The sequence below is a fragment of the Poecilia formosa genome, unplaced genomic scaffold, assembly GCF_000485575.1.
Source record: "Poecilia formosa unplaced genomic scaffold, Poecilia_formosa-5.1.2 Scaffold230, whole genome shotgun sequence".
Taxonomy (NCBI): Eukaryota; Metazoa; Chordata; class Actinopteri; order Cyprinodontiformes; family Poeciliidae; genus Poecilia; species Poecilia formosa.
The window spans coordinates 606,612-624,805 of record NW_006800169.1 but is presented as its reverse complement, the minus strand read 5'-3'; the positions used below and the strand labels follow the sequence as shown (position 1 = coordinate 624,805).

At 40.7% G+C, this 18,194-nt stretch overlaps 3 protein-coding genes across 5 annotated transcripts in view; 1 reads left to right on the top strand and 2 right to left on the bottom strand.

Annotated features, from left to right (window-relative positions):
- Positions 1-3,310, bottom strand: part of rpap2 (RNA polymerase II associated protein 2) — a 9,732-nt gene extending 6,422 nt beyond the window's left edge. Inside the window, exons 1-7 of the mRNA XM_007568740.2 lie at positions 3,229-3,310; positions 2,176-2,221; positions 1,974-2,088; positions 1,254-1,352; positions 1,078-1,143; positions 900-988; positions 775-814 (exon numbers count right to left, since the gene is read on the bottom strand). Coding sequence (XP_007568802.1) covers positions 775-814; positions 900-988; positions 1,078-1,143; positions 1,254-1,352; positions 1,974-2,088; positions 2,176-2,221; positions 3,229-3,283 — 510 coding nt within the window. The 5' untranslated portion in view covers positions 3,284-3,310. The remainder of the gene's footprint in view (positions 1-774; positions 815-899; positions 989-1,077; positions 1,144-1,253; positions 1,353-1,973; positions 2,089-2,175; positions 2,222-3,228) is intronic.
- A 33-nt stretch (positions 3,311-3,343) lies between these two features.
- Positions 3,344-10,378, top strand: glmna (glomulin, FKBP associated protein a). Its single transcript, XM_007568741.2, has 19 exons — positions 3,344-3,434; positions 3,679-3,758; positions 4,747-4,872; positions 4,952-5,065; positions 5,151-5,259; positions 5,731-6,016; positions 6,100-6,199; positions 6,280-6,461; positions 6,595-6,648; positions 7,768-7,798; positions 8,002-8,091; positions 8,184-8,225; positions 8,340-8,413; positions 8,493-8,577; positions 8,668-8,777; positions 9,504-9,567; positions 9,720-9,855; positions 9,938-10,008; positions 10,085-10,378. Exons 2-19 carry the CDS (start codon positions 3,720-3,722, stop codon positions 10,205-10,207), a joined length of 1,836 nt encoding a protein of 611 aa, XP_007568803.1. The 5' UTR covers positions 3,344-3,434; positions 3,679-3,719; the 3' UTR covers positions 10,208-10,378.
- Positions 10,379-11,563: 1,185 nt separating this feature from the next.
- Positions 11,564-18,010, bottom strand: cdc7 (cell division cycle 7 homolog (S. cerevisiae)). 3 transcript variants are annotated; one of them, XM_007568737.2, is made up of 12 exons: positions 17,750-18,010; positions 17,434-17,524; positions 16,361-16,447; positions 16,077-16,212; positions 15,769-15,862; positions 14,494-14,636; positions 14,015-14,348; positions 13,774-13,881; positions 13,460-13,635; positions 13,244-13,326; positions 12,465-12,614; positions 11,564-12,370 (listed from the first exon to the last, which is right to left on the bottom strand). In XM_007568737.2, the coding sequence occupies exons 2-12, from the start codon at positions 17,522-17,524 to the stop codon at positions 11,943-11,945; spliced, it is 1,830 nt and encodes a 609-aa protein (XP_007568799.1). In that variant the 5' UTR covers positions 17,750-18,010; the 3' UTR covers positions 11,564-11,942. The 3 variants fall into 3 exon arrangements, with proteins under 3 accessions (XP_007568799.1, XP_007568800.1, XP_007568801.1); XM_007568738.2 differs by having other exon boundaries at positions 14,141-14,348; positions 17,750-18,009; XM_007568739.2 differs by having other exon boundaries at positions 14,285-14,348; positions 17,750-18,006.
- Positions 18,011-18,194: the final 184 nt, after the last annotated feature.

The window sequence follows — 18,194 nt, the reverse complement described above, 5'->3', positions numbered from 1 at the left end:
CACACACACACACACACACACACACACACACACACACACACACACACACACACACACACACACACCTTCAGTCTATTTAAAACCTCAACTCAAATCGATGCAAAAACTGATTTTCAGGTGTATTTTCAATTGAAGAAAATAAAAGACATTTATCCTTAATAACTATTAGTGCACTGATTTTCTTCATTTTGGGCCATCAGCTGATTCTTAGATGTGAAGGAGGAGGAGTGAATGATTCAGTACAATGTGGGTTTTCTTGGAAATGTTTTAATCTACTTTGAACAATGAATTGATAACTAGGATCAATTGGAACGTCTGTGTGATTGAACTGGAAAGACTCTTTTAGCCTTGAGATGACACCTGTTGTCAATTGGCACGATATAGACAAATTAAATTGAAACTGATCTCATCTAACTCCGCAAAGGTCTGAAAAGAACATTCTAAATTCAAGAATATTTGAGAGAACCACTTCATGTGCAGTTTGTATCATTTGATGGGTTTGTTCAGTGTTTTTCTATAAAATATGATTGGAATATTGCGGGTGCACGGCGACATTATAACACCTGACATGTCAGCAGGTCAGGCGTTTTAAAGATCATGATCAGCTAGAAAACTGCATTTAGTGCAACCCTAGTTTTTATTAGCTTTAGTTCATCAACTGCTTCAAGTTGTTAAAATTGATATTTAATGTGTCCAAATATATCAAAAATACTCATAGGTAGTTTTTTTCACATGACTCTAGCTCACTGTGTGGAAATCTTAAAGCAGCAGTACATACCCCTCTCCTTTCTTCAGCAACCTGACCTCTGGGGGACTGTCGAGAGACATAAAGGAAGCAGAATGTTTTTTATACTCCAGAATGGCTTTCTGAGAACAGAGAAAAGAAAGAAGCTGCTCACCTTTCATGCTGCCTGAGCCAAAGAGGCGTCTTCGATATCTGCAGCTCATAGTGTTTGGAAGCCTTGTAGCAGAAGTTGCTGCAAAAACACTAGACACAAACAACAGGAGTGCAGCTTTTTAAATATTTCTCTGAAAAAAATGACCTGATAATAGTAAAGAAAAATAAAAAGAACTCACCTTCCGCTCGGTGATGTCATAAACTCGGTTTGTTTTGGTAGATATTTTAAACCGTTGGTTTGGGATCTAGAGATTGAACAGTGTAGATGAGTCATGACAAAGTGAATCTGAAGTTTTTAAAATGTAAGATTTGTAGTTAGTTCACAGGTCTGGGCGGACCAGCCTAAGAGTTCTACCTTGCCCAGTTTGTTTGGACATGCAGGATAACCACAGAGTTTGGCAATGAATCTCTCCTCCACAGTGTCTTTGTAGTTAGCAGGAGTTATGAGCTTGGCCTGTGAGGAAGAGAGAAAGAAAGTGAAACATGACATTTTTCATTTATTTGTTTAATTTTTGTATTTATTTTTCAAAAGTGGAACTTCCATATTTCTAAATCTGAATTGTTGGTCCTATTACACCTCATTCAAGCAGAAGAGGATGACGCAATCAGCAGCTGTTTGCAGTAGATATAGATGTAGTTGGTACATGTTTGATTGGTACTGCGTGACATGAAGTAACAGCCATCACCATTGATAATGATGCTATGAAGAAGCTTCTCTGTATCACTGAATAAAGTATCATTGAGCTGAACCATTTCAGTCAAATACAACATAAACAACATGGCTGCCCTGATTTTTAGAAATTAGCATAAGGCACATAAAATTAAAAACATTGGTGGAGTAGTTTGCCCTGACAGCCAATGTTTTTTTTTACTGTTAATGTATTTTGCAATGACAGAATGCTTACGATATTGTATGAAATACCTTATGCCACTTTTTTCAAGTAGAACAAAAAAGCTGAATAAATATCCACAAATAGTGGACAGCCCAGATTCATTGAATGATGTTGTCTCATATTCCTCAGACATATACAGTGAAATATAAATCAATATAAAGAAAGTAAGATCAGCTACATACACAGTCAATCAGGAAGTCTTCAGCCACGCTGTCCTCTAGGAGGCGCTCCACTACCTTCAGGGCTCTCCTCTCCAGCTCCAGCTTCTCCCTCAGCCTCTCCTTCACCTCCTCTCTCCTGATAAATAAAGCACACGTTGACATTTCCCAAATACTGTCTGAGCTGTGAGCCCGAAAGGCTTACTAGGGTAAATTGTTTTCACACCTCCTCGCTTCTTCTTCTGCGGTCCGCACTTTGACACATTTCCCACCTGTTAGGCAAACCAGAAGAGAGTTGAAGATAATTTCCTCTGGTTTCCCTTTCTCCACCTACTGATGCGTCCTGGCCATAAAAACACATCTGGGTAAAATAGTCTGGCTTTCCACAGATGGAGTTTCATTTAACACAAAGTTTTTTAAAAGCACGCTAAGAAATAAACACAAATTCTGTTCTGGGTTTATTTTGCACAATGGCATCACAACAGGCAGCTGATTCTACTTGTAGTCAAAAGTCAGAGCTTCCAAGTTACTAATCAGAAATGCAAGATCTACCTCTGAAATATGAAAATTATCTGTGACATTTGGGGATCTCGCACAATATGGCTGCTGAATAAATTTGTATTGCATTAAAACAGCAGCACATATAGTACTGTAAACATGTTTGTTCAGTGTTAGGAACTCAACAATAAGCTAAATACAGCTTCTCAACTGGCATAAATAACAGGTTCAACTTGGATGTGATTTCCAGATCCGAGCGCTAGACAAATAGAATGAAGCGCTACTATGGCGCTATGATGTTTGAGAGAAGCTGCCTATTTTCTAAACATCAGTTTAGAAAATTCAAATTCAAATATTTTGCTGTCATACACAGCTCAGTGTTGTTGAAGGTAAAATTTGATGAAAACCTCCAAATAGTGAAAAACAGCCCAGGAAAACACAAATGACTTCTTCTGAATTACTCTATCAACTGCTGTATACCTTGTGTGATGTCACTACAGCCCACGAAAGCTTGTTTTGGGGAGCCATAACTTTTAATTAAATTACATTTAATTAATAGAAACACTAACTGTGAAATTTTCCACACATGACAAACTATATCTAAAGAGAATTTAATTTAAGTTACAATAAAGTCGGGCACGTAGCTTTAAATAGCACATAAAGAAGCTAAAAATGGCGGTTACATTCATATTTGTTTCAGCCGGACAGTAAGCTGCTCTTCTGTTAGCTTGTTAGCACCCATAACAAAGCTGCTCTTCAGGTAACAGCCTGAAAATTGGACCTTTTTTGGAGCTTTTAGCAGAAGCTCCTCTCCTCCTCCCCTCTTGTGTCTCCATGCTGCTTGTTTTCTCTCCGTTCAACTCTGACCTCGTGACGTACCCATTGTACGGCAGCCGGTACGGCCGTACCAGTAATTCACGCTGTATTCGGAAAGTATTTAAGCGTGTTTTTGTTTGCAACCGAGCTATTCGAGGGCATGAAGAGAAGGTATGTGACTCTATTTTCTCTGTAATGTACGCTTGTTTTGTCCACCGAAGCGGCTTCGCTTCTCCCTGAGCTCAGATCATTCAGAATCAGCAAGACTAGCATCTAGTTTGCTGGAAGCTGCGGGGATTCACTGTTTACCGTAGCCTCAAATAACCTCTTATTTGTATGTGTGGATTACACAGTCGCCTTGTCCGCGACGGTTTAATTAATTAATTAATTATTAATTCTGCCCTTTTTTTTGAAGGATTACTTGGTGAAGATCCAGCCCATGTGAGGACAGCAGAGATGGCTCTGGAGCAGCTCAGTGATGTGGTCCAGAGATGTGTAAGTGCTACTCATGTCCATCCAAACACGCTTTATTGATTTAGTTTTCAAACACCACATATTCTGGGTTTTCGTGTTTTCCTCTGACACAGTCCTCAGCCAAGATCCCCCTCCTTGTCTGAGGCTGAAGCTCCTAAAGGGTGTGAAATTCTTTGTTCTTCCAGAACCTTCTTCCTGTCCTCTAGGAGAGAAGAGGCTTTTATGTATTTTGAGGCTTAATATCAGTTTGTGTGATTTAAAAAAATTAAATAAAAAAAATCGCAGGTGTAGCAGACAAAGTGAAGGGCAGTTGTTCCTCTTGATCATCTGGTTCAAACTTACAGGTACAAGATCTAAGGAAGCAAATTATTTGATTTATTTCAATTGAAATAAGAAAACAAAACAAAAAGGAGTAGGTCAAAGTAAAAAAACGTGTTCTCATTACCCCTGTTTGCAATGTATAACAATAACTTATAAGTACAAATATGTATCATTGACATATTTGATACAATTCAGATTAAGAACGTACCAATTTGAAAATTTTGGACAATTCCAATATTTGATATTATTGCAAATATGCCCGATAACCACCATTGTGACTCTTAAAAAATTTCTGACATTGCTTTTGTTCTTCAGTCAAACTCCCTGAAGCACAAGTCAGGGCTTCAGTCACGTCATTACCACCATCACACAATGAAACGTAAAGAGATGGAAACAAACATCAGTTGTTAACATTTGCCCAGATTTACTTATACTTTACTGATACTAATATATTAAAAAATAACTAATATTGGCCAATACTGATGTTTATGTCTATATATCACAAATCCCTAATTCAGATTACATCAACTGTGTAAAAATGTAATATCTTTCACATCGGTGCACCGATACTTTTGTAGGAATCAGTCCACTAAATAGCCACTAAATACAGGAAACATTTGCTCTCGTTTTTTTCCTTCGTAATTGCCTCCAACAGACATCTTTACCTCTTTGTGTGTTCTCTAAACAGCAGGCACTCCCAGATGACAGCTACAGCTCAGAGGATCATGATGTTTTCACTATAGCAGGAAGGAGCTGCATCGAGGAGGGACACGCCCCGCAGGTCCTCAGCATCGTCCTGGATGAAAAGAATCAGGTGCGTTTCTCAGCGAAGACGTCTGTGGCGTGCGGTTCTCTGTGCCATCCCTGACGCTGCCTTTAACACCAACCTGCAGAACGTGGTGGGGAGTATGGGCTGGAGCCTGCTGCCGCCACTGGTTCAGGTGCTGCTGAGGAAAGACGACAAACATCTCCCTCAGTGCCTGGCTATTTTTAACCATCTGTTAGAGGTCTGACCAAACCTTTGCCACTCATACTGTCACTGCGGGTCTGGAGCCTGAGTTTGTAAACGTTTTGTCTCCTCTGGTTTTGCAGGCCTGCCGACCCAAAGAGTTGCTGATTGGCCTTCTGGAGCTGCTGGAACATGACGACGCCGACAGAATCGCCGAAAGTCTCCATCTGCTTCTGACCCCGCTACAGAAAGGTGAGCTGTACCTTTAAGAATCTCACAAAAACAGACTCAGAAATTCAGTTTCTCACAAAATTATGCATATCTCCTTTTTCATATTTTGTCACATTACAATGCCACACGTCAATGTAATTTATTCAAGACAAGTTTATTCGTACGACTGACATGTTGATTATTTTTTGGATTAACTGATTAATAAATGAATAGCAAAAGGTCTTTAATAGGAACTTTTCTTTACAGGATTTGAACCTAAAACTATGACACTTGAGTTTTTATACGAAAGTTTTGTTTGTTTAATCTTAAATTCAAAATGTTTGGGGGGTTTTTTGTACAGTAATTTATTACTAAGTTAGTCAGTGATTATTTCAATAATCGATTAATCTGAATAATCCGTCTCAGTCGTTATAGAAAGTGAAGAAGTAAAAGGCGTTTGAATATTTTCCCAATCACATCAGCTCAGTTTCCACCTGCTCTGCCCACCTTCAGTGCTGCTGCGCCTGGGCGGCCGGAAGGCGTCCTCCCTGGGTATGACCCTGTCCTCCGTCCTGGACCAGCTGGCCAAGCTGCCCGTCCCCGACACCAAGGAGCAAGAAGAGGACGACGTCTTTTCGCTCGGTCGCTGCTGCGCCGACCTCGCGCGGTTTGTCGGGCCCTTTGCGGAGGAGGCGAGGCTGAATCAGAGCAGTGGGAATCAGCCGCGGAAATCCCACAAAACAGCGGGTGGACAGGAGGAGGGAGCAGAGGACGAGCTGCGGACAGAACTCCTGAAGTTGTGAGTGGCAGAAAGCTTGACGTTTTCCTGTTAGTTTAGAGCTGATTAAAAAGCAGCGTGATCAAACGTCTGGGTCTCTGTAGCTGCATGAAGACCCTGAGCCAACCTCTGCTGGACGTACAGATCTGGCATCCAGACACGCTGCCTGTGTCTCCACTCCGGACTTTTGCTGCAGAGATTCTGGTACGGATTGTAAACCCTGCATGCTTGCAGCTTGGTGTGGTGTTTGATCTGTGAACCTGTGGTTCTGTGTGGTTCCGTAGGACATTCTGGGCGCTGTTGGAGAGTCTCTCTCAGGTCTGGTGTTCCACCCTCTGCTTAAGAAGAAAGAGGTTCCAGGCTTCCTGGAGGAGGAGGTCCGTTATCCCAAAAATTCCCTGGCCTGCTTGGCACACCTGGTTTTCGTCCATCACCTGGCGGCCGATACTTTCCCTAGTGTTTTCAGGTAGCGCAGGGGAACCAGAAAGTACTGGACAAACAGCCACATCTCCTTAAACATTGACTGTTTTTGTAACAATTACTGAGATAATATTTTGGGTGTAAATGTAATATTAACCCTCACACCTCTCTCTCCGCAGCCCCATCTTCTGTCTGCGCTCCAACATGGAGCACATTTCCATTCTTCTGTCCCGGTAATGCAGCCTGCTCCTCCCTAAAGAAGTTTCTAAACCCCTTCAGGTTTTTAGCTGCTGCTCCTGCCACAGAGTTTCTGTCTGACTGAGGTCTGCATTTGCGACGGCATTGACCTTTACAGGACGTGCTTCTCCTTTGCCCTGCTAGTGCGTTTTGGGTTAGGGAACAGGGACCTTGTCCCGTGTTTGGCGGTACACGGCTCCATTGGTCTCTTACTCCCAACCTGCAGAAAAGCGGCTCCACATTGCGGTGGGACGGTAACGTCAGGCTGTCCTGCATGGAGGGACCAGGTGTCTGTGCATGTTCTGGTCCGTTGACCGCTTAATGCAGCCTTATTTTGGCCTAACCAGACCACCGTACTTCGTCCATTAATTAGATATTCTTCACATTCCTGTAGCTGTGAGGGCAACAAGATCTCAATTACTGTAGAGTACGTTACCAGTGGTGACTGAGGTCCTCTGTACCTTCAGATCAGGAACACTCTCTGTATGGTGGTTTCTTGTCTGGTCCCTTCACCATCTCATGATCTTGTATTAAGCTCCAGACCAATCGTTAAGACCTTTTCACCAAGCTTCCTGATGTTTGGTTTTGCCCACTGAGACATTTGGTTGGGATTATTGAGTCTGTGATCAGATGTGACGAGGGAAATCTATATTTAATTAATAGATTAATGTCGCCTTGTGGACATATGACCAATGTGTGGGAGCCAGGATCCTGACCTGCTTGGAGGGGATCAAATACTTATTCCACTCACTTTATATGGTTAAATGTTGTTTCTAGAATCCTGGTTGATGTTCTTCCTTTAAAATAACACACCTACCACAAAGTGTTAATTTTTTAGCAAGGCAACTTTTAAAAAGGAGAGCAGGGTTCAAATAATTATTTGCCTGAGAGTAGGGGCGCACCGACTGGCGTTTTCTGGGCTGATCACCGATCTTCAGAAAGCCTGACCGGCTGATCCCGATTTTGGACAATACCAATTTATTTTTGGGGGGCTGATTGCCCAGAATAAAGGAATTCAGAGCCGATTTATGGGCTAGTAGAGGCTGAGGGTATAAATAAGAAAGGACTTGAGTCACACCTGTTCATCTTTGGCACTTGTGATTCTGTTTCTCTAGAACTGAGACCTCCAGGCTACAGAAAGGACTGGTAAGATAAACTGAATCTTTTTCTAAATAGAAATTTGTTGATCAAATTTTTAGATCTGTTTTTACTGCATTTAGGCAGTGGTCTGCACTGTCTCATTCATTTCCTAGTAAAATTCATTGAAGTTTGTGGTCTAATGAGACAAAGTGTGTTGGAAAACCTTTGCTAGGTAGGGCTGTGATTTCTGTGTTTCTCCATCCTTACAGGAGCTGTATGAGAAGAGTCTGGTGCGGGTGGAGGATGGCAGTCTGCCAGCGGACCTGCTCGAGATCAGAACCTTCCTCACCGTCCCTCAGGTGACCACAGTTCATTATAACCTCACCTTTAACCCTCTTCAGTATGTTTCAAGCAGTTTTCTGCACACTAATAACGTTTGTCTTCTTTTCAGAGCTTAGTAAAGGTCATGACAATTTGCCCCAAGCATGATCTGGTAGGACCTCTGGCCATTTTTAAACATTTTTTACTTTAGATTCAATTTGGATGACCGCCACAGTTTGTGTGAAGAAACGACCTGCTGGTTTTTGTGTTTGTGATTTGGCTGCAGAGGACTAAAGGACTGAAGGTGTTCCAGCTCAGCATCGATAAGTTCAACACTGAAGCCAAGTACAGATTTTTCCAGTAAGCTCTGCATTCCCCCCCACAGAGACCGCATGAATGTTTTCCTGTCTCTTGAATTCGTTACTATTCCCTGTCTCAGATACATGCTCAGGACTAGCAACCACTCAGGAGTAGAAGGCTACATCATTAAAAACATCAAGAATCAGATCGATGCAGCTCTGCAGGTAAAGTGGCCTCTCAGGCTGTCTGCTCCTGCTGTTTTGTGCTGCAGCGGAAAGCCTACCTGCAGCGTCTCTCTCACTCTGTGTCTGCAGCCGGGTAATGGTAACATCTGGTTTGAGGGACTTCACCTGCTGCCTTTGCTGCGCAAGGTATTTAGTCTTCCAGACGGCCCAGAGACGGATCTCCTGCAGTACCTGGACAGGTACGCACACATCGACTTTAATTCTAGATTGTTCTAAAGGATGGAGAGGGAGAGAGATTCTGAAGAAGAAAAAAGAAACATGTTGCGGACTTAAAAGGACTGGAAACAGTCTTTTGAACTGTTTCCAGTTCAAAACAGTTGAACTGGAAACAGAGGTCAGAGGTCGACCTTCCATCAGAATGACAACCCAAAACATGCTGTGGAGCACATTTACTAAATGAATTCATTTAGTAAATGTGACGGGTGTCTCTCAAAAAGTAATAAAATGTAAAATAACCTGTCTTTTTTTTTTGCACGTTTCCACCAGCAGTTTTGACTTTTTGGATCCTGGAAGGTCTCCTTGCCATCACCCTAATCTTTACCTTCCCCTCAAATTCTCATGTGTATTATTTTTAGGGATGTATGGAGTATTGTCACCAACATTAGTATTGACAGATATTAGTCATTTTTAACAGATCTGTGTCAGTCCAGTATGTAAAGCTGGGTCGATATAAAAAAAAAACATTTTTTTTTTATTTCCTTAAAAAAATTATTTCCATGTTGTTGCTGTTTGGAAGAGGAAGTTGGTGATGTAGTGATGGAGCATTGACTGAATTTTGACGTTTGACTGAACTGGTGTCAACAGTGTGGTTCTTTATTTTTTTTAAGGTGTCGAGAGGATAGTGAATATTAATACCAGATATTGATACTGGCCAAAATTTCTTTTTATTAATTTTTTTCCTGCAGAGTCATGGAGTCTCTGAACCTGCTGCGCTACCTGGTCATCAGAGACAAAGTAACAGAGAACCAGGTGAGTGCAGATAGCAGTCTGGCAGCGGGAGGAGACCCTATGGTCTTGTGCTACTAAAAACAGAAACCTTAAGCATTTGACTTATGTTTTCTAATGTGCATGTTTCAAATTTGTAAAGTGTAGCAGATCGCTCACATTTTGCCATCTTGCAGACCGGCATCTGGACCGAACTGTATAAAATAGAAGATAAGTTCCTGAAGCCTCTGCGTGTCGGGGTGAACATGTCGAGAGCCCACTACGAGAGGGAACTGCAGGACACCAGGGAGAAGAAAAAGAAAAACGCCAAAGGTCACAGTCAGCAAAAACATTTCCTCCAGCCTACCAGAGACGGCTTGTTTTTCTAACAGCAAGTTGGCATGTTTTTCCACAGAGGAGTCGGTGCTGTCTGTATCTGTTGGTGGGGAGAAGCTGCCAAAAATGACATCAGAATCTCAGATTCAGGTCAGTTAGCCCACCGCTTCCAAACGAAACACAACCAAGCTGGACAGTGTGATTGAATCTGATTGGTTCGTTTCAGGCTCTGCACTCAGCGCTCCACACATTCGACATGATCGAGAGCGTGTTGGTGCGGATCGAGGAGCTGGTGGAGGTGAAGGACGGCCTGGAAACTGCAGGAGAGCCCCAACTTCTCAGGGCCTAACAAAACAAAAGGGGGCGGGGCCTAATATGTAAATGTATCATTTCAAACCACTCGACTGTTTCTCCTCCCTGTTTCAGATAAGATTTTCTATGATGAAAGTGTCAGCTCTTGTACCTTGTGTATATTCTGATAGAGCTGTAACTGATAATAAAAAAGCTAAGAAGTTTCATACATTTGACTCAATCTGTGGTTTTATTACTATGTGATAATTCACCATTTTTATACATCAAAGTCTGAAGATGTTTCCATTAGGCCTAGTGATGGTTTTATGTCATTAAAAACAGTCTTGTTTTGATTTTTACTTAAATTTGTTGGTATGAATGTCAATTCATGTTGTTCAATCAACAGACTCTAGAGTTACATTTGGATATATGATTCTTGTGGTGTGTATATATATATATATATATAAATCCAGTTAGGTAGATTACAGGAATGTCTTAGTCAAAAAAAAAAGACAAACTTGGATGACTCAATTTCTTGCTTTTAAATTCAGACAAGACAAAAGTTGACATCTTTAGACCAATCGGCAACAAATCTAGAGACTGTTTTTTTAGGAGACAGCAGATCTCTGTCCCGCTCACTATTCAATCTCCTGACTCACCACCAGGAGGCGTGTGTCTGAGATGGTTTTATACTTCTTGGCAGTAGTATGCTGCCAAGAATACTACTTGGAGTCACTGTATCGTTGTAACCAATAGGAAAATTCAATTGGCCACTATTCAACCTCAGGTCAGAGCTGAGATGATTTTAGGCAAAATATCACAGAATTAAATTCTGTGATATTTTGGTGGTAAACTGTCTTTAGACCAGAGGTTCCCAAACTGTGGGGCGCGCCCCCCGTCTGGATGGAAAAAACAAAAACAAAACATGAACACTGTATTCGCTGGGTTTTTACCTTAGAATGGCCAACTCTCTGTTATTCCTATGTCAATTTGATACAGTAGAGCAGGGGTCCCCAAACTTTTTCCTGCGAGGGCCACATAGCTGTTCCTTTCTCTGGTCGGGGGCCGGTCTTAGTTTTTGGAGAAAGAAACCTTAGAAAATTATTTTCGGGGGGGGGTAGGGAGGAGTATGTAATTTCTGCACCAGGAAACTAGAGAGTTCATATAAGCACCACCAACCAAGAATCATGCAAGGATTTGTGACAACTACAAAAAAAATCATAGATTCTAAGTTCCTCAGATGCCCATTTCCACAAATTACTAAATGTGTTTGCATAGGTTCTAACTCAAAAGTCTGTTTTAGAACAGAAGTTGTTATAGGATGATTATGGCACATGCGGTTGTGGTGGTTAGTTTCCAGTGGAAGGAGCATGGCTCTGTTGGTTCAGGTTGTAAAGAGCAGGAGGTGCAGAGGTCTGAGAGCCAGATTTTATTACAAAAATCTTAAACAGGAGACATTTCCTTATAAATACTATTAATGACAGCAGCTAACACAGTAGAAATCAGTCAAAGCACTCACATGGTAACTAATTATTTCAAATTAAAAGCCCTCAAATGTTTATATAAAAGTTTTCAAACTACATAACAAAACTCAAAGGCTGCTATGAAAAATGTCTAAAGTTTATTTACATCAATGTTTTATTTAAAAGTCTTCTTCTCAGATAACTTCTTCACTTCTATATACACTCTTAACCTGCTAAACAATCATGAACTATTTATTCATTAGAAGTCCTAATCCCAGCCTGGAGAGCCACACGCTCTCATCCTGCTGATAGCTGGTATGAAACTCTGTGTCACAGATCCTTAAAGAGAGGATGCTGCAGGGCTTCAGCAGCTGTGATCCTAGTGGAAGGGTCTAGGTCCAGCAGCAGATCCAAAAGGTCGAAGGCCTCGTCAGGAACCCTATCCCAGCCCTTCTGATCGTCCGCCACTTTACTCTCTAACGGGGAGCTCTGATTGGTTGGGGCTTTGCTGCTACCTGAATGTTTGTGGTGTTCTGGGCGAGTTTCACTGACTTCTCCTTTGTGCGTGTCGAGCTGAGGGCCGTTGGGCCAACGTGTTGGAGTTTCATCTTGGTCTGTGTTTCTGCGGGCGGCGGACGTCTCTCCACCTGCTTCTGGAACCATGGTGACGTCCGCTGAAGACCTCTGTCCTCTCAGCGTCTCACAAAGCGTCCTGAGGTCCTGGCGAGGAAGCTCCCGGCTACACACCACTGCTTTTCCTGAACAAGTTTCAACCCCCAAAACCAATTTACTAACATGTTTCAGTTTTAAATCTAGAGACGTTTTTTAAGGAAGATACGGGTTCATGCATACCAAATGTCTTTGCGGCCTGAATGGTCTCCCTGGAGCCTCTGATGGTCATGATCTGTGCGAGGGCAATCAGGTCGTCGCTGGCTTTAAAGAAGGGGTAGCGGCCACTGAGCAGGGACAGCAGAATCACACCAGCCGACCACACATCTATGGCTGCAACCCAGGGTGTTATGACGGAGGAGGGGAGACAATCAGTGAGAGGAAGAAGACATGAAAAGAGATCAATATGCCTTTGTAGCAGTTTGAAATCTGACTGTCTTGCTAAAGTGTTCATACTATCGACATTTTTTATTATATAATAGCCATATATTGTTTCTTTAAAATGGGATTTTATGTTCCATATTTTTTCTGTTGGTCTGATGTAACATTTTAAATTTAAATGTCATCTGTTCATTAACTATAAGGAGAAAATTACCAGAAATAAAGGTTTTCAGATATCCACGTGTGTGTAATAATTATATATAAAGTGTTTCACTTAGTGATGAAACTGTTAAAACAAATGGGCTTTTCAATAATATTCTAATTTATTGAATGGGTCTGTAATTTAGGAGTGTCAGAGTACAGGGGGCTGGAGTACAAATGTACAAGCAATTTGAGGATTTTGCTTGTTAAAAATGTGGAAAACCATACATCACTGCCCTTCCATTTTGTAACTATACACTACTTTGTTTATTTTACAGTGAAATTCAAATGAATTACATTAAACTTTTTGTTTGAAGTGAAACAATTTCAATGCACTGTGCATTATGGCAAACATGCGAGTAACTGGATCAAACACCAACCTGTGCCTTGGTTGGGACATTTGGTCAGAACTTCTGGCGCTCTAAAACCAGGAGTCCCCGCTCTGGGTGCTACCTGCTGCTTTCTTAACACACACACACACACAAAACATAACACACTAAATAATGAACAAAAGTTCACTGTAATGTAATGGGATTGTTCCTTATACAGCTGAGATTAACCCTACAATGCCAGTTGCAATGATTTCAACCATTTACCTGGCCAGGCAGACGTTGCAGACGCGATCAGTGAGGTAGCAGTTACATGTGAGGCCCTGCTGAGGGGCCCGCTGTGGCTTCTGGCTGCTGCTGGACGTCCTGACAGACACCAAGGCCCGGTTGGATGAAGTGTGTTTGTAGCTGGCTGCATCCTCTGTTTTCTTGGCTTTTAGAGACTTGTGTTGGGACAGCAAGAAACTCATTAGTAAAATGACAGAAACTTTGAAATATTTGACAGAAATAAACATGAATTTCTAACTTTACGATTAATCGTTGCAGCCCTACAGAAAACTTTCCTCCCTTGGATTTCTTACTTCAGTCTTAAGTGGCGCATGCTTAGAGGTAGGAGGCGCTGGTGTGCAGCTATTCAGATTTCTCTCCCCAAACACCGGTCGAGGAACTCTGCGCAGTCCTGACAGATCCTACAGCAAAACATGCAAAAGCCAAAAATGTAGTGGAGGGAGAAGAAAACATAAACACAGGAAATACAACCCTTTTAAATTGTGCATCTTTTACAACAACTGGAATGACAGTAAAACATCTAAGTGTAAACACCTTTGTGAGTTTTGTTCGAGAGTAGGAGGTGGAGGTGGCCCGTGCTTTTCTAACCAGTGCTTTCCCAGGTGCTGTGGGGGGAGTGGTGATGTGGGGAGCAGAGGAGGAAGAGGAGGTAGAAGGTACTGATTGGTGTGGAGGTAGAGCCAGTGCAGTTGGAGCGGCGTTGGTGGTCTTAACAGGGGGTTTAGGAAGTGCTCTGCTTCTTTGTGCTGCTTCCTGTTTCCCTGGTGGCCCTCCACCTTTCTGTGACGGCTTCTGTCTCATCACCTTCAGCAGCTCAATCTGGGAGTCAGCGGTTCCCTGGGCCAAGCCGAAGTCCACAAGCGCATACCTACATTTGCACACGCAGAATAATGAGAACTTACCTCGGAAATGTTACCCGCTTCACTAAAATCCGGGTTTGCATATAAAAAAAAAAAGATATTCTCCTATCAGAAAACCCCTCCATAGCAGAACTATGTTCACAAAGCGCTTACGTTCTGAGCTTCCTGTTGTAGAGGAAATTGTTTGGCTTGATGTCCCGATGGATGATCCCAAACTGGTGGATGTGTTTCAGGGCTTTCAGCAGGTGGTAGATGTACAGACGGACCTCTTCGTAGCTCAGTGATCCGATGATGTCCTGATGAACATGTTACAGTTCAGATACAAGGGCAGCATCAATGGAGTAAGTTACGTTCAGGACTTTTTTTTTAAGATCTTTTCTAAATCAGTTATAATTTAAATAAGACCAACATAACATTTTTAAAAGAAACCTTAGAATTTACTTTAACATATTTTACTCACTTCAGAACATAAGCAAGTTTAGTAGAACTTTGTCAACTTTAAAGTGAGTATTTAAGGCCTGACATGTGTCTTAATTGGTTTAATAATTCAGCTACCTAGATTCAGGACTGTCCCTGAGTATACAGACAGAGATGCACTGATCCACTTTTCCCCCTTGCCATTCTGATATCTGAGGCTTAGTATTGGCCAATACCGAGCCGATACAGATAAACAATGCTGAATAAACATAAAATGTTCCCATAAAAAATAAAAAACAAAATAAAAAAACACTTAATGGACTGAATTACAAATTAATTTGATAACTCTGCATCAGTACAGCTCAGTTAAATACACCAACAGCCTGATAAGCTTTGGTCAAACATTTAAAAACAACTTTCATTTGTTCACTCAGTGTAATTAGGAGTAGAACAATCAATGTAAAAAAAATAATAAAGAAACTGAAACTGACAAAAGCAATAGGTTGACTACCTTGGCCAAACATGTAAATAATAAACTGCCACAAACTTCTTCCAAATGGTTCAGAAAGTGGTGTTAGGAATTCTAATAAAACATGGCCTCGCTCAGAGCACAAAGCATAGATTTAGACTAAATAGATCTGTCCTTATGGCTCAGACCATGGTGACTGAGACCCGATCTAGAATTTTTTTAAATATTGGAAATAATGCATATATTAATATCATATTGGTGCATCTCTAGTATACAGTACACTTCATAAGAAATATTGAAAATAGTTTTCAGGTACTAAAATCACCCATATTTTCTGTGATGAATGATGAATCCAACAGAAGAAAAGTTAATATCTAGTTTGAAAAGTCTGGGTATATTCAAGTCTTTTTTTAAGGCCTAAAATTAAGAAAATTACATTTGAAACTTTTTATAAATTTGCAGAAATTTTGGAATTACAGTAGGGTGAAAGTATATAGATGAAAAATACGTTTTGCCAGTTTACTTTGCAAACATGTACAAACCACAATAGCTTGATGCTCCATGTATGGCATTACAATTACAACGTGGTCCTCCTTCCTGAAGCAGTACGTCACTCCCATCACATTCTCCCTGCCGCTGCAGTAGTAGGGAAAATTTATTAAGAATGAATGGAAAAATTTTAGTCACAAAAAAAAGAGAACAAAACAAAACAACCCCCTCCCTCACAAATTTACCAGCACCAGTTGTCAAGTTGTAAAAGAGTTCAAATATCTATGATGCACTATATTCATTAACATTATGGAAAAAAAAAAAAAAAACATTTTAGGGAAGTAAACAGTGCTGGACCCACCCTGCCAAAGTCAGGCACTGAAGTTCAGCGGCGATGCGTGTCGGATGGCTGGTGGGGATGAGATGCTTCAGTGCAAACATCTCTCTCCTCCCATCATGCATCTGGGCCTCACCCAAGTACACTGAGCTGAAGGTGCCTAAAGGCAGATACATGAATCTTTCTGAAGACTTTTTTGCTTTCATTTAACAACATGGATAAATTTAACTTAAAATGCAGTTGTTCTTTTGTTGTTTTTTTTTGCAAATAGTATTTAAGCCAATAAAATAAAAAACTTAGCTATGTACCTTCTCCAATTTTGTCTGTGATGCGAAACACTTTGGAGAGCTGAGGGACAGCTTTGTACAGGGACTCAATATCCAGCTCCACATCCTCTGAACATGAAAGAAAAACAGAATGAATGAATGAATGAATGAATGGATAAAATGCTGTGAAACTAAACATTCAGATAATGTTGGGTTCAGAAATTGTTCAGATGCAGCGTGATGCTACAATTTAATTAAGTTTTTTTTCTCAGTACTCCATACAAAAATGGAAACATCAAGTTTATCAAAAAGGAAAACCGAATACTTCAGAAGCTGAGGTCTTTTGGAGTGCCGGGGTTTCTCCAAAAGACCTTGCCCTGCTGTCTGAACAGAACTACTGCAGGCTAATTCTGATTTTTCCCTGACAAGGAATCTGGAGAAAAACTGAGTAGGAAAAAAATAACAAAAGGTAATTTTTTGTAAAATTACTACTTTATTTAGTATGTGCAAACGACACACACGACTGTCATCTATTTGAAAATTATGAACATTGCTGTTTTTATGGACCTTCAATACAGCAGAATTTTAAAAATATGTATTAAATATGTACCAAGTAGCTCTGTTGACCTCTTCACCTGCCTTTCCTGATCAGGTTCATTTACAAAATGTAGATCAAAGTCTGACTGAGATCTACATTTGCATTTCAAGGAAAGTGAGGTATGGCGGAGAAATATTCCAAATGTTATTTAAAAAAAATCTAGTTAGACAAGAAAATGTATTATTTCATCTTTGTGTTTTTAATACAAAGTTCAATAACACACTACTTTCACACTTTATCACTGTAGGATAAAAAGCTGATTTCCCAGTCAGTTTACAAAGTCAAAGAATTCAGATGGCAAAATAAAACTGAAAAAATAGAGTATGAATACTTTTAGAAGCCACTATGCCTGAGCACAATATTAATATAAATCTAGATAAATTCAGACTTTACACTTGTATTGAAAGATTACACGTAAATAAGAGCGCTGCAAACAAAAAGAAGTTCCGTTTTAAACTACGTAGCACTAAGTTTGTGTATCCTGCACAGAACGGCTGTCATAAAACTCCGGACTCACTTGAGATTTTTCTTTTCCTGTGAGCTGCGTCTGATTTCAAAATTCCTCCATATGAGCTGATGTCCTCAGAGCAGACAGGAGAAAGCTCCATCTGAAAATCAGACACGCAAACTTACTGGAAACATTCAGGTTTCAAACTTAGTTACCATTCCTTCAATTTTAATCTTGTCAAATAACAAATTAAAACCACCGAACAAGGACCTGCAGTCACTAGGCAAATAATCTAGTTAAAAGTTACATATGCCTAAGAAAAGTACAACACGTATCTCTAAACAAGCTAGCCTCAGCGTCTACAGCAAAACACAAAGAAACTTACCTCTTCACTTGGTTATTGGAAGTCACAGAATTGAAAATAAGGGTTTCATTAATCCGCCATATCGTCTTTACGTATTCCTTCCTCAGTTTAATGTTAATTTCGAAAGTTTCTTTGTGCTAAAGTCGACTTAAACACTTTATTCTAACTTTGACAGAACCTCTTCCGCCAACAAACTACGCGCTAAAAGTGACGTGGGGACATCTCGCGATAAGTCAGCACAAATCACGTGGTCTGCGCGAAGAAGAAATAATAGAAGAGTCAATGGACAGACTGAAATCGCAGTCAAACATATTTATCTGAATGGAAGCTAAAAAAAAAAAAAGGCTACAGGGTGTTTGTCTGATAAAAATCTTAATTCTCATCTGATCAGACATGTACATTGAATACACTTTCTGTGTGTTCAGACTCACAAACGCAAATAACCTCCCAATTACACTAACTACTG